The 16369-nt window shown below is 32.4% G+C and overlaps 1 protein-coding gene across 1 annotated transcript; it reads right to left on the bottom strand.

The window, feature by feature from the left end:
• Positions 1-1032: 1032 nt before the first annotated feature.
• Positions 1033-15134, bottom strand: LOC128551348 (E-selectin-like; the record flags this gene model as incomplete). Its single annotated transcript, XM_053532198.1, has 7 exons — positions 14891-15134; positions 6529-6735; positions 5826-6032; positions 5290-5469; positions 4532-4711; positions 3359-3535; positions 1033-1158 (listed from the first exon to the last, which is right to left on the bottom strand). Coding segments are annotated over exons 1-7 (1321 nt in total), but the record flags the coding sequence as incomplete, so codon positions are not given.
• Between the last annotated feature and the right edge of the window lie 1235 nt (positions 15135-16369).

A 16369-nucleotide genomic window follows, 5' to 3' on the forward strand; every position in this document is an offset into this window, starting at 1 on the left:
GTAGGTTATAGACTGATGTCTACCCATGTCGGATACAATGCCTGGAAGTGCACACAGGATCTTCCTCTGCATTAAATGTCACCATTATAATTATGATATACACCGTTTCAGGTAAAATTTCATACTACTTGTATTTCCATGTCCTTGTTTTAACTGACCACAGAAATGGTTATACCATAATAGTTATTTGAATTTTTAAATTGCGCAGAACGTCTGGCTACAAAAAAATTGTTCTTTTGTAAATCGAATTAGTAAATCGTAAGTAGTATAATGCGCAGTTTAAACTTTCAGTAGTTTTAAAAGTCCATAATAATTTATTATGAGACGTTAATTATTTTTATTAACTGTTACAGGCAGAATTTGTTAATGGCAGCCTTGATTGTTATGATGCATCAATTTTCTTTTTTGTAAAAGTAATTTTCATTTGTAATGATTTGTTAAAGTCAAACTTGCGATTTCTAAAGCAATTTTAATAATATTATATTGAAAACATAAACTCCTGACTCCTGTCATATTTTCTACAGTAATGTAAACAAATAAAAAAAAAAACATTTCGAAAGATGTGAATGTTAAAAAAAGTTCTGCAGCAGCTATTCAGCAACTATAAATGCCTAACCAATTACTTCAGTTCTGCATGAAAAAGGCTTGGCTTTCTTTCAATTCTAGAGAAAAATCAAACATCTGGTACAGGTCATTTGAAATAGTTTATTCAATTAATCTTGTTGCCGGTCAGTTTGTGGTGGCTATTGACAGGTGCTACTAATGGCTCTTCATGATGTTATATAACCTCAGAATCGCATTTTATAAGTCTGTTGAGATGAGCCTAGAGAGAAAATGTTTTTCTGAGAAAATAATTTAGTGTCAGTGTGAAGAAATTAATATTATTACAGACTATTTGATCTCAACAGACTTTGTAAGTCTAGATATTTGATAATTGAGATAAATCATTAAAATATATTTAATCTATAATTCAACATAGTGCAAAAGAAAAACCTTTTATTTTGCATGTTGGTGGCTTTGCACTCCAAGTACCATTTAGCTGACAAAACAATCTCTCCTGGCCGTGTAAAGTATACCCTGTGTCACACTTATACACAGCATGTGATTTGACGGTTGTATTAACTGAACCATGATCAATACCATTTGCTGCAGGGCATACTATCAAAAACATAAGAATATGTTATAACATGGTTTGTATTTCTTTGTTTCCTGAAACAACAAAATATTCATTCTCAAAATACTTATAATTACATTCCAAACCCAGTTTATACAACTTATGGCTGCATGACAGCATAAAATTGCTTTGTCATATTAGCTAGGGTATAAGTCTTGGATTTTAGATCAGATCTAGACAAACCGGACAAAAGTCCCAAACATTCCACGGTTGTACTTTATGCACTGTAGCTATATTTTAGTAGGGTCTAATAAAGTCCATTGGATCAGAAGCTCTATTTATAGCAATTTCAGACAGGCCACCATGAAATATTCATATACATGAGGCTTTCTTCAAAAGTAAAGTGTAAATATCACATTAATTGTTTAAAATCCCCTTAATTACATACTAATTGCAGTTTTGCATCTGTTTATATAATGATATAACTTTTTATGAACTGCTGCATTTTATAGATTTTCAAAAACGTCAACACAAAAATAGAAAAAGTGTATATGTATATTTCAAAGCCTTTTGTATATATTTTTCTTGTCGTATGAAGTAATCAGAGTACAAAACCCCAGCGAGTGATGTAAGAACTGTCCAAAATACTCTATTTAAGATAAAAACTCTATAGGTAGCCAATCACTTTAAACAACATTTTAAGATATTTTTCAATTTTCTTATATTCTGTTAAAATTTTATTTAAGGAATAAAAAGATCTTTGCACCGAGTTAGAAATACAGATTTAGTTATCATTTATGAAGTTTTCTTATTACACCCTTTAATATAAATCTGATATAAAGATATTTTAAAAGCGGACTATTTTTTTTTATTTTGAAAAGTGCTTAGAATAGCAAATTAATTATATATGGCTTCTTGGTTGTTATCGATCGTTTTGTATCGATACAAATCATTTTTAAGACTGAAATCAACAGGCATAGAATTATCACATAATTATAGTTATTCATGTATATTAAACTTTCTTGGTCATTTTGAATTTTAATAAAAAAGTGAAATCGTTATCTGAGACATTTGGGCACTTTTTAAAATATTTTTCAAAAATATTATTATCGAGTGAAAACTGGGTACTTTTGTCCAGCTGTTTAGATTCGACATAAAATCGCATTGCTATATTTATACAATAATAATATAATAATAATAATAATAATAATAATAATAACAATAAGAAGAAGAAAAAGAAGAAAAGGGAGCAGACGAAGAAGAACAACAACAAGAAGTGAATAAAGTTTGCTATGCAAAACATAGTCCCTTATAGGAAGGAATATTACTTATAATCTTAACTGTACCATAACCTAAAGACCAATTATGTATACACAACACTCTGCTCTATATGCAAAATGTTGCAATACAAAATGTTTTGATTTAATTTTGCGCATCTAAAATATTCAGTTGTTAATTGTTTCTAGCATCTCTTTTAATAAAAAGGCTAACAACATTTCATTTTCAAATTCCTGAGAAAAATAAAAGAAAAAACTGTAATGAAATACTTTATCTTGATAAAGGGATGTAACACTGAAGAAAATACCCAACTATTTATTCTAACTGGGTCCAAATAACACATCAGCTGGTATCCATGCACAGACGAAAAAGGACAAGAAAAGTGACATAAACATTTGACCTCTAATGTGCTCTTGGCCTTTGCGCTAGGCGGCCGGGTGTTATGGCACAGTAACTCATTCCGAAAGGTCTTTTTGTCAAAATAAAAGTCAGAATTATGAGATCTTACACAAAATCCTTACAACTAGTTTTGAACGTCAATGCAATACCTTGATTTTCAGAAAACATCAATTTTGATTTATTTTCTCAGTAAAAATCGGAATAATTTTGTCAGAATAACAGACAGAGTTACAGAACTTAGTGTGTAAACTAATATTATGATCTCTTATGTTTATGTGATTTTTCAATCAAATGCTTAAATAGATTTCAGAAACATTGAAAGAAATGTTAATCTTTTGGAAATTTTCCCAATGAAAAGGGCAAATAATTTTGTCTAAATAGTATGATACTTGGTATGTGAATTTGTCTTTTGATCCTACAGATATAGTACAATTTTCGACATGATATCATAATGGGACCAGACGGAACGGGACAGAAACAGGGACGGACTGGATAAATTGGTTTCCGTATAACCCCATAAGCAAAATTCGGTGGTATAGTATTTAAAGTATAGTACTTGTTACTTACCATTCTGCGTGCAATTTACAGAATATTTATTCCATGTGCCATTCGCCAAGCACTTTGTAAAGTTGTCTCCGTGTAATGTATATCCTGGATTACAGGAAATGTTGGCTACAGCACCAAACTTTGTTCCATCCGGAGTTTCAATAAAACCGTCTTGTACTGGGTTAGGCGTGTAACAATCTATGAACCAAAATGAAATACTTCATGTATACAATCACTTTGCTCTACATGTATGTAGGTTATTTGCTAGTCTTGTTAGAATACAAAATGTTGCATGCAGCAAACCGATAAAACACATGCGTGAGTTTATAAATAGTAGCTTTAAATATTAAGTATGCAAAGCTGCCAGTCAAACAAATAAAAACTTTAAAATAATTTGTATCTTACCATGGTCAATGACAAATCTTTTTAATCAGTATACAGCTGCGTTAACTTATTAATATACCTCTGTTATATTTCGAAATACGTTTCACAGCATGGCTATATTCTACGACTGCCAACTTCAAAAGCAGAAATAATGAATGCTAACATCGGAGCATTTTTACACAGGTGATACTATATAAAAGCATTGATTATCATTTTGCAATCAAACACTAAATTTTGGTAAGGCATTGATGCCAGTCAAAATATTTTGAACGCTACACCCTCATAACGTTATATCACAATCTATGCATGTGAGGCTTTTATTTACACGATTCAGTACAAAATACTATTTTCAAATGCTAAATGATTTTGGTACAGGGGTTGCTAAATCAATGATTATTGTCATAATTATCTGTATTGAATAAAATACTTTTTCCAACGTGAAGATACTAAAGAATATGGATATATGCGTTTTGTAATATTTTTACAGAAGGTTCTAATATTCATTTAGCATGTATCACAGACAAAACGTGTAATTTGGCTGTTTTGGAATAATTAATTCAGTCATAAAGAATATATTCAGCTGGTGTAGATACATTTATTATATTAATTGTCTCTAAAAATAATTTCGTTTCTATCCTTCACAACGAAACAAAAACCGCATTGACCGAATTTCATCGTAGAACACTGACTCAATAGCTTTAACATTTTATCATACATGAAGTTTTTATAGTTCAGATTGTTTTAATTGCTCATAGCTGTCATAACAGGGTTTCACGGAAAAACTGAAAAGAATACTTTTGATATTGTTACCTATAATTTGACAACGTGTTTCGTTAGTGCTCCAACTTCCTGACGCTTCACACTGTTTTGTCTTTGAACCAATAATATAATACCCATCATCACACGTGTATGTAGCATTAGAACCAAATGTTGTCATGTATTGAACAAAAGTGATATTTCCATTCTTTGGCGGTGGCAACCGCCCACAATCTGCAAATAAAAAAATAAAATACGTCTGTACTGGTAATGTTCGAAAATAATGATACTATTAGAAAAAACACGGATTAAAACTTAACGAACAAGGAGTGCTAATGGATTATTTTTAATCAACCACCAAACCATTAATGAACAACCAGGGCAGGTTGAATCTATAAAAAGAAAGAAATTGTTCCCGTGTAAATTTAAACCTTAAGATACTGAAGGGAATAAACAATTTTATCTATGAAACAGATAAAACACAAGTTTCCGACAGCACAACGTAACATGAGCTAAGGTCAGAAAAATACGTACATTAAAATCATGGCAAAGATTTAACTATGAGCACATATACACGTATGTTTAGTAAATATCTATAATATATATTATAATAACGCGCATCTGTTAAAATATAATTATATCCATTGACTAGCTACGAGCAATGGTAAACGTTTCTAACTGCAAAATTCATTCAATTCACACATGTTTTATGAACAAGTATATCTAACGTAGGTAGTTGTGCAAAAGAGCATCATATACGCTTTTTGACGTCTGTGCCTATGTAATAGTAATATAATTAGTCGATACCTTACCATTAATTTGACACCGTGTTATGTAGCTACTCCAGTTTCCTGACTTCTCACACACTATATTGTCTGGGCCAACCACACTGTACCCATCACGGCACGTGATTGTGGCAGTAAATCCATAGGATGTATCATTTTGTTCAAATGCGATATTTCCATTTGGTGGAGATGATAAAAGTCTGCAATCTGCAAAAGTAGTACGTCTTTTTCTTAATAGGCGACAAAAGCTTAATACTACAGGTAAAATTTACTTGAACTAAATCAAGAATAAAACATATAATATATTTTCTCGTTCGTTACGAAGCAAGCAACATAAAAACGTTCATAACCCGAACCCGTCCTCCAACGGAAATAACCAAAGGCTATATCCAGTTTTATTTGATTAATGTGCGAACAAAATTCCATGAAAAAATAGACGTGACAATAAAGACTTGTAGCCCGCATCAACATTTATCTGAGAATCTAGGTTTCTTCAGTCAGATCATATAACTTTCGTTTATACAACTCAGATATACGTGTTTTAAATCATTTTATGGCGTTACCTTTCCTTATGCACATAGGTATATTCACCCATTTTCCATACTCGGAACAACTTATTTTTGTAGTTGATATTCCAGCTGACTGGGTTTGATTTTTGTTATAATAACCTTCATCACAGTCTATCTCTGCTGTAGCATTGTACTTGGTGTCATTATGCAGGCGTCTAATGACTGCATTGTTTATGTTGATATTGTTCAAATCACCACAGTCTAAAATATATAACATAGACTTAAGCATGGTATATAAGCGTGGTATATATATATACGAGCAGAGGAAGTTTGTTTACTTCAATATAAGATTTAAATATTGTCCAAACACTAGACTTTGGATTTTAAAAAATGGTACAGTGTAAAACGCATTATTCTTCATTTTAACCCAAGTCAGTACGTATTAGAATCACTGAGAAGCTTCACAATGGAAGCCTATCGTTATATTTCAGTAAATTGCCGAAAACATGACGTAAGATAAAAACAATTGCTTTCAGACACTGACCATAACCTTATATTACTTAACTTATACAATAAATAATATCTCAGATGGTAAATTTTAAAAAAGAGAGCACTTAAAATATAGACCATATTTCTAATCTAAACATTCTATGTGGTTAATTTATGATTTTGAAAATGTCGCCAAAATTACAACATAAAACTTGATAGAATGCATGAATGATGCAATAAAGAACAATTCCAAAAATATACAAGTTACCTTTCCTGACACACGTCGGTTGAATAGCCCATGTACCATTCTCGTTACAACTTATCAAAGTACTTGTAATTCCTTCTCTCTGAGTTATATTTTTCTCTTTGTATCCCGCATCACAGCTAATATTTGCGATAGAGTTGTATTTTGTACCGTTGATCTCACGCCTGTCGTGAGCATTTGGTATATTCAACTTGATTAGATTACCACAATCTGGAAATAAGAAATAAGAAAGACTGAATTTGACACGGTCAAATACCTTGTCAAAAGTCTAAAAAATAAACTGGATTAAGCTGCTTCTGTCAGACAAATAAATTTCAGCGACCGACTTTAAAGGTTTCCTGCAAAGAAAATTGTTTATTAAGGTCTAAATTATACATTTATAAAGTAAGGCAAACTAAGCAACTAAGACATACGGTACTTACAACACTAGCATAAAAGCAATGGTAGTGATAGTATAGATTTATATAATTGGATCAGGATTATGTCCGCTTTTTCAACAAACAGAACATGTTTATTGAATGTGTGGGGCACTTTTCATTTTTAGACTTTCAGATAAAAATATCGGAATAATGAAGTAGATAAAGACTGAACACGCTGTCAATTTCAAAATTTACTAAGTTCCAACATTTCAGCTACATGCCTTCTTCAGGGAATAATAATGATGATAAACAATGGAAATAACGTCATACATAGTACGTTACGTTACGCTAAAATAGCGGGAAACAGACGACAATAAAAATGTGACGGACGTCACATGTATTACTTGTAACGTTTTATAATGAAAAAGTACATGTACATGTTAATAATTGATACCTATAATTAAGTAAATAAATACGTATAGAAGCAATAATGCAGCGTACTATAAAGTATAATCGGATCAAAAAGATACTCATGTTGCTATAAAGATATGGAAAAAGGAAGAATAGGAACAAAGCAAACATTCTACATTACTACAAGTCATATAACAATTTTACATTGCGCCCTTTTGGATACATAGTTTATAATTTGTGTGTCCAAAACGTTTCTTTACACAAACGACTAAACTCATTACCAACAATATCAAAAGGTATAAATAAAAAATCACTAATTGTGTGTCCATGCGAATTAAAGTGCGTCGCTACGTGAGAAGAGTAAGTCGGGTCTAAGAAGTTTCTTATATCAAAACGATGGCTATTCATTATTTATCATAGGGTTTGTTACTGACCCTATATAGAGGGCGAGGCGAAGCCGAGCTTTCTTTAAAGCATACTGACCCTTCATATTTCCGTAGATGGTCAGTAACAAACCCAATAATTGATTTGTTTTATCGACCACTTAATTACTTCTCCCGGGCAAGTTAAGTAGGATAGCTCCCTCATTCATTGAATAGTCAACCTAAAAAATGAAACGTTAAATTATAATTAAAGAAGAAATATTTCGCCATTTTGAATTGCAATTCTCATGTAGGGTCACCCACTGACCCTCTATAGAAATGAAAGGGTTAGAATCTGGTGGGAGGTAAAACAAAGATATATATAATACGTTTTGAAACATTTTGATTAGTCCGACCGACATACTGTTTCTGACATTTTTTTACATGTAATTAGATATATGACATTCTTTGAAGTACAGTCAGTATTTCAGCGTATATCAAATGTCTCACCGGTAACCGAACTGGAAATCAATGACTTTTCGACAATGTTACAACAATGGGAACATCTATGTCTATTACATTTAGAGGAACTGAAACTGTCAATGCTGTATTCGGAAAATGTAGATTTAACTAATATGTCCTTTATGTTCAGTGGACGTTAGAATGCAACAATAGGTTTGTAAGTATGCAAATGTTTGACACTTTTACTGTTCGATAACCGTAACAGATCCCAGTACTTATGCACAATACCGCCTATATTAGGCAATGATGGGTTGTAACTTACAGTAAAGGCTGAACACCACTAAATCCGGCTGTTCTTTACTTTATGTAAAATTCACTCACTTTAAAACGGGTTTTCAACATTTTCTAGCATATCAGATTTTCAGAGACTTATATTCCCATAAAGAACTATATCGCTACTTTCGAAAAACAAAAAGAAAAGGGGGTGTTAATTTTTATAAAAGAAAACTACAGTTCGCTAAAATACAACTCGCTAAATTTACTCCTTTTCGCTTCTTTCAATTTCTCTTTTCAAAACATTAGATTCTTACGCCGCCATTTTTACATAGAATGCGATAGGAACATGCCGATTTCGATAGAATGCAAAGTGATACATACTGAAACGCGGTAGGATAAAAGTAAACACGTCGCTGTTGAGAAAAGGCAATAGGAAAGGAAAATTTTTAGTACTATTTATATTTGGAATACTTGTGACTAGACCTGCGGAAGCTTACATTCTATTTGGTAGTGATCAGCCTATAAGAAAAAATTTTGTTTGATTTTTTCGTGACTTTGCATTCATTCTCAATGTACACCTATTTTACAATGATTCTGCTTATTACTGTTGCAAAATATTGAGAAAATATATAGAAATGACAATTCATTACAGGTCACCCCCATCCCCAAACATATGAGAAATCTAGCCCTGTGCAACCATTGTTTCTATTTGTTTTACATATTCGTGGAATTTTCATTCAAGATCCATTTAATCGTTACAATCTTTGTCATTTTTATTCAGAAAAATGCTAGTTTCAATGATATTTAGACAATTGTAGTGCTAAAATGCGAGAAAATGCATTTACTAGGTCCTTAAACGGACCAAAATACAGCCACCTGTTCAAAAACTGGATATAAAATCCCAAAATACAAGAAATTAAAGAGTTTTTAGCCATTTGTCACCATTTTACATTATTTTGAATAGATTAATGGCTTTTCCATTCATTTTAGAGGAGTTTGGCAAAAAAACCATGTAGTGTCCTTTATACGGTACACAAACACTGTCACTGTTTTCACTCTGGATTCAGAGTTGAAAGTTTCAAACTTGAACTGACAGAGTTTTATAAGGAGCAAATAAAAAGCATGGCCTCTTAAGTGTCTACAAGGATTTACTATTAACTGATTTAGTGACCTTAGAATTTACTAAGGGAAACATTTTGACCATTTGGTATGATGCTGTAATTGCGACCTATCGAGTGTTAAATTTCAAATTGTTGACGCCGACTGACAACGGACGACGACAGACTTGTAACAACTCGTTTTCAGCTCAGGCGGCCTAAAATTGACTACAAGTTTGGGCACAATAGCTAAATAAATGTTCAAATATTTGTTAAAACGTGAATCGTTTCAATATACTTTTTGTCACACAAATATATTCGCTTCAAATTAACAGACTGTTCTTATTGCTTTTGAGAAAAAATGAACAATTGCTGTTGCAATGTCATATTACTATCAGGCTAAAAGGTGAGTGCAGTTAGATACATTATCATGTCTTAACTGAAACAAGTGTTGAAAAATGTATCTCCTTCCCCGAATCGCAGTCAACATAAATATTAAATCAAGTGGTATTGAAACCGAATTGTTTGTAAAATATTTAAAACATTAATGAAAATGTGCGAATTTTTGTCAATCGTTTATATACATTCAGAAAAAAAGCTTGAGCCCTAAACTGAATAAAGTTCCTTAATATTGATTCAGTGATTTGCAATGTTCTCCTGAAATATTTGAACAATACACAAGTCTAAAACAGAAGGTTCTTTGTACTGATATTCTTGTTTCAAAACATGCAGAGAACCTACCATTCCCTAAAACAAGACAGTCTGTAAAGTATATTCTGGAAAAATCTTTTTAGCAGGTACCTGAAAAGAACCCTGGGCTTTCACGAAAGCCCTAAATTCCATTTTATCATCACCTTTCATTATAGCGTTGAAATATACCCTCTGTATATATAGAGGATATTACAGGCCAAATATCGAGTTTTCTCTCCCTTTATTATCGATTGTTTAAAAGCAGTTACCTCTGATTGGATTGTCTCTCTTACATTAGCCAAAGTCGTATATCAATAATTCACTATTGATCGTGGTATTGCTGTTTTGCCCTGGTGGTACCCATAATTCTTTATGGCTGCGAAGTCTGGGGTATTTACAATTTTCAGGACGTGGATAAGTTACATTATAAATTTTGTAAAAATATTTTAGGTGTTCGTCAGCAAACCTCAAATGCTGCTGTGCTTGGAGAAATTGGTAGGTTTCCGCTTTCCCTTATTTGTAAAGAGAGGTCTCTAAATTACTGGTTGAATATTGTGAAAAATCAGAACTCATTGATGAACCAGGTTTATAATGAACAAGTTGTTTTGGGTTATGGCGCTAATAATAAGAACTGGTGTAATAATGTGAAAACGTCTCTTGTTATGTTAGGATATAGTGATATTATGTTGAACTTTGATGCAAATATTAAATACTTTCCTTTGTTAAGTCAACGTTTACGAGATCAATATGTTAAAAATTGGAACGATATTTTAAGTTACCAGCCAAAGATACAATACTATGTAAAGTTTAAAACAGAATTTAAATTTGAAAAATATCTTGATGTTTTACAAAGTGAAAAAGTTAGAACAGAATATTCTAGATTTAGGCTTAGTTCACATAGTCTTGAAATTGAAAGTGGTAGATTCCAAGGAATTGACAGAGAGAACAGGATATGTAAAATTTGTACCAGAAATCAAGTTGAAAGTGAATACCATTTCTTACTTTGTTGCCCGTCATTTGCACATTTACGCCAAAAATTTATCAAAAATAGTTCTTGGGCATCTGTTACCAAATTTACAAATGTTATGTCTAGTTCAAATGTTAGAACCATTAGAAATCTTGCAAAGTATGTTTATAGTGCAATGAAAATTAGGAAAGAAAAACTTACAGTTATTGCTGCTTCTTAGAAATGTGTAATAGTTATAATGTGTATTGTATTTGTTTGTTGTATTGTATGTATATATTTTCAACCTCCTGGCCATATTTATTTAACGTGTTTGTAAATGGCCAAAGGCATTGTATAAATGCTGATTTGCCAATAAACTGAAACTGAAACTGCTGTTTTGCAATACATTGAAATAAATCTATAAATTCTGTTACTTAATAGATTAATATAGAAAGATCATATCTGTAAAACATAAAACATTTCAGTAAAGAACATATAAAAACATTATGTTAGCTTACGATGCGACGGAATTCGTGTTTTCATGTAAAAGAAAATAAATACATATAGATAAATTTATATCCTTTTGTTTTGAAACTTTAAAGTCCGCCATAAGGAGATGGTCTAATATTTCGAAACAAAAACACAACAACATGTAAAGTAAGTTTCCTCCTTGATCAAAACGAGACTAGTATAAAGACACAATGTATATTCCTATTTTGATTGTTTGCTCTTGCCCATATAACGGTACTTTTATGTTACTTCGCATACCTAGAGGTTTTCTCTTTAAAGGTGGATAATCAGATTTTGGCTAAGTAACGGATTTGTTTTAAACTTTAACATCTGATCATTTACACTCACTTATGTTCAGTTAGCGCTTAATACAAGTTAGGTTTTCACTGGAGATATTTTTAATAATTGGTTTTCCTATTGCAGTTGCCCAACCAAGATCGAGTTATTTTATCATAAGTATAAATGTGATAAACATACTTTACCTAAGAAAATGTATAACTAACCGATATATTGTATTATATTCGTAAAATAATTGCATTAACAATTACATATATAGATTGCATTCATTAGAAATGCAAGTTTGAAAAATTATTATTACCTCCCTTTGCCTATCTTGGTTGCGCAACCAAGATAGAATGGAAAAAATGAAATTCAGAAGCTACATGCATTTTAAAACCCTACTTTTGATTCAGATTGTTAAATATTTGGTATATCTATCCAATGCGAATGTAAAACTCGGAATTATATTGAAATAAAAAGAAATACCAAGCATTTTAAATATTTTCATATTAAAGGGGAGTAATTACAAATTTTTATGAAAATCAATAAAGTATACATTTCTAACAGGGATCTAACTCTAAGTAATGGGTATTTTTGTTTTTTAAATAAATCTCTAACAGAATATACAGAAAGTAAAAAATGTCACTAAATTTTGCTTAAATGTGATTGACCACCTTTAAAAACATGGAAAGAGGTTACAAACTAAGCAATATGGTAACTGACATATTTACAAATTTCAAGCAGTATAAAAAACTTGATTAAACAGGCATGTTAGTAAAACACGCACACACATTTGACTGATTACAAATTTTAACTGGACTTGATCCTTTCTGTTGTCAGATAGCAATATACTGCGAGGTTTTACGTAAGAAGAAAAAAATAATGAATCTATTGGTATACGATAATCATAAACCTTTAGGAAGTGTCATTGAGTTATGAAAATAGTTATGATTATTCTGTTTATTTTTGATAGTGTGAAAGTTTGACAAAAAGCAAATCTAAAGTGTAATTCATGTTTGCGCTGGTTTTACAGTACAATCATGAAATAGAATTTACCTGAGCTATAATGGTGTTTTTGCATGCTTTTCACGAACAAAACGAAAAACTGAACAAGTCGCACTAAGGTGTAGATAATCCAGCTGTACACACTCGTGGAAAGCATGCTTTTATTAATTTTACCTTTCCGTACGCACATAGGCATGTTTATCCATGTTCCATACTCGGAACAAGTAATGGTTGTAGTTGATATTTCTGTCGTTTGTGTGTCATATATGTTGTAATCTCCTTCGTCACAGTCTATATCCGCTGTAGAACTGTACTTGGTGTCATTATGCTGGCGTCTATTGACTGCATTGTCTATGCTGACTTTGTATAGATATATTTTGACCTTCAAAAATGACCTTTGGACGAGTTCTTTAACTAAGGTGGATCTGGTTTTCGGATAATCTCGGCTGATGATTTACGTAAGAAATAGGTATGAAATGTAAGAAATTAACCGAGTTGCGATCAGAGACTGCACAGCGTATTGGTAAGTGCGATTGCCCCTGATACATGGCATGCACGCTACCTGTGGTTTCGAACCCCGACAAAAATTCTTTTATTGTATTATGAATCATAATTCAAAAAGTACGTATCATACTTTATTGCCTGGACTTCAATATTTACTGTTTTGAATTAGTTTTCTTCATTTTTCCCATTCGTGCCCACCCGCTTAGCTCAGTAGGGAGAGCGTTAGTCTAGTGATCGCGGGGTCGCGAGCTCCATCCTCGGGCGGGGCGTGTGTTCTCCGTGACGATTTAATAAAAGACATTGTGTCTGGAATCATTCGTCTTCCACCTCTGATAATTCATGTGGGGAAGTTGGCAGTTACTTGCGGAGAACAGGTTTTTACTAGTACAGAATCCAGGAACACTGGCTAGGTTAACTGCCAGCAGTTACATGACTGACATACTGTTAAAAACGGCGTTAAACCCAAAACAAACAAAGCAGTTTTCCCATTCGTTTTCTGTTACTTTTTTTCTTTAAAAATTTATTTCATATCAGAAAAATAAATCACAAATAAACAAGGTTAATCCTCAGATTCGCTGGCAGTGTCTGTTTCTGAATCGTTCATTGAATCATCAACGTTAAAAACGTCTTTCGTGAAAAAAAGTTGGACACAGTTATCAAGAAAAAGTCTTTCTTTTCCGGGATTCGAACCCACACCTACACCTAATAAGTTGCATGCGACGTTCACTCTTACCTACTGCGCCAACGAGACAAGTTTAGCATGTCCGATTGGTTGGTGTCTTTTATGTGTAAAATATTTATTCAGTAAACTATAGCACCAGTTCAATATTAATAGTACATTTACGCCCGAATGCACAACGTATATCTATACACATCACCACAATCTGCAAATGATGCACGTCTTAAATACGAGAATTTATTTAAAGAGATGGAATACTTAACATAACAAATATGACAAAAGGAATTCTTTTAGAATAAAGCATATTTTAAATTTAAGTTCAAAACTTACATAGAAGAAACATTTATTTACTTACAGCACTCGAATAAGTGTATAGTATTCTTTGATTTACAATAGATCTAAGTCTTAAATGGTATGAAAGCAGGTAGCTTGTTCAAAATTATATATAACTTGCTTTCACAAATATGATTACTTTGATTAGGTTTACCAGCAAATTGTCCATGTGCAATCAATATCAAGACAAATCCAGATTGCTATATAATATTATATAAATTATAATCCTTGACTTGAATTTTGCTGAAATGGTATGACATACTGTTTTTCTTATACACACATGTATTTATCATACATAACATGTTATACAACACAACTACCTTTCATGACATTTACTGCGCAAACCGTGACTGTCGCAAAACGAAAACATTAAAAAAATCAATATGTACCCTATGTTTTACACCATGTCTTAAATACTAATGTATTATAGTAATTCCAAAGGCATACATTACCTTTCCTTACACATTTTGGTACATTTGCCCATGTTCCATTGGCAGAGCACTTGATCATAGTTGTTGATGTATACATTGCCTGAGGATTATGTTTATCAGTGTATCCAGTGTCACAGATTATAGCAGCATTCGCCTGGTATTTTGTATCAGATAATCTGAGCCTCATACGAGCATTTGATATATTCAGCATGTCTAAGTTTCCACAATCTGCAGCAAATATGATGGATATTGTTAACGCGTACATTTTACATCAATTAAACTCTAGAACATCGGACACATTTCTATACACTCTATATGCTTTTGACATCACAGAAGTCAGACGAACTTCAACTTTTAAATATGGTGAAGCTTGAAAACGGAACTAGCATTTAAATTGTGTTCATACGTCTTAAATTAAAAACAAAATCTTATTCTAACACGACCAGCAAATAACCTGTATACATATAGAGCAAAATCTATCTCGGGTTATTCTGCAATATACCACTCGCGTGCAATGACGTCATCCGATCCAGGTGCGTAGTACGGTCGAAAAAAGTAGTTACCACTTTTTTTCTAACATTTTTGATACTAGTATGTCGTGTTAGAATCGAAATAATAAGTTCCCAAGTGTGATGTATCGTAGCATAACCCGGATTTTTCATTCTTATACGAAATAATATATCACTTAGGCCTACGGCCTTCGTGATATATTCTTACGCATAAGAACTCAAAACTCGGGTTATTCTACGATCAACCACGTTTAGAAACTCTTTTTTTTTAATTAATAATTGAGCCGCACCATGAGAAATCCAACATAGTGGCTTTGCGACCAGCATGGATTCAGACCAGCCTGCAAATCCGCGCAGTCTAGTCAGGATCCATGCTGTTCGCTGACGGTTTTTTAACTGCAATAGGCTTTGAAAGCGAACAGCATGGATCCTTACCAGACTGCGTGGATGTGCAGGCTGGTCTGACTCCATGCTGGTCGCAAAGCCACTATGTTGGTTTTCCCATGGCACGGCTCAATTAATACCGATAATGATTAATAAGAATAAGATTTTTTTTTATTCTTGCAAAAAGAAAACCGACGTTATTTCATAAAACGATCACCTGTACACCAATATATCAAATAACTTCTCCCTATTCAGTCAATTGAAGATATTCAAACAACTTTTTCAGTCATGTATTCCAGCTAGTGATATTTCGCTGAATATAGTGATTCGAAATGTCAATGAAACTAGGTCAGAAAATGTGATGGAAAAGTGAATAATATTTTATCTGATGGTATGAAGACGTCCGTGAAAGTAACCAAAAGCAGAGAGGAAAGGCTCATCTGAAACAAACAACACAGGACCACGAGTAATAGTGGCATCCCTTGACAATCAAAATGACAAATCAGCCGTTATGAAAAAGAAATTCCTTTTGAAAAACAATAAAAAAATATGAAAAGGTCTATATTCATAACGATCAATCAAAGGAGGAGAGACTTCAGGCAAGTAA

Source organism: Mercenaria mercenaria, unplaced genomic scaffold, assembly GCF_021730395.1.
Source record: "Mercenaria mercenaria strain notata unplaced genomic scaffold, MADL_Memer_1 contig_1001, whole genome shotgun sequence".
NCBI classification, from domain to species: Eukaryota; Metazoa; Mollusca; class Bivalvia; order Venerida; family Veneridae; genus Mercenaria; species Mercenaria mercenaria.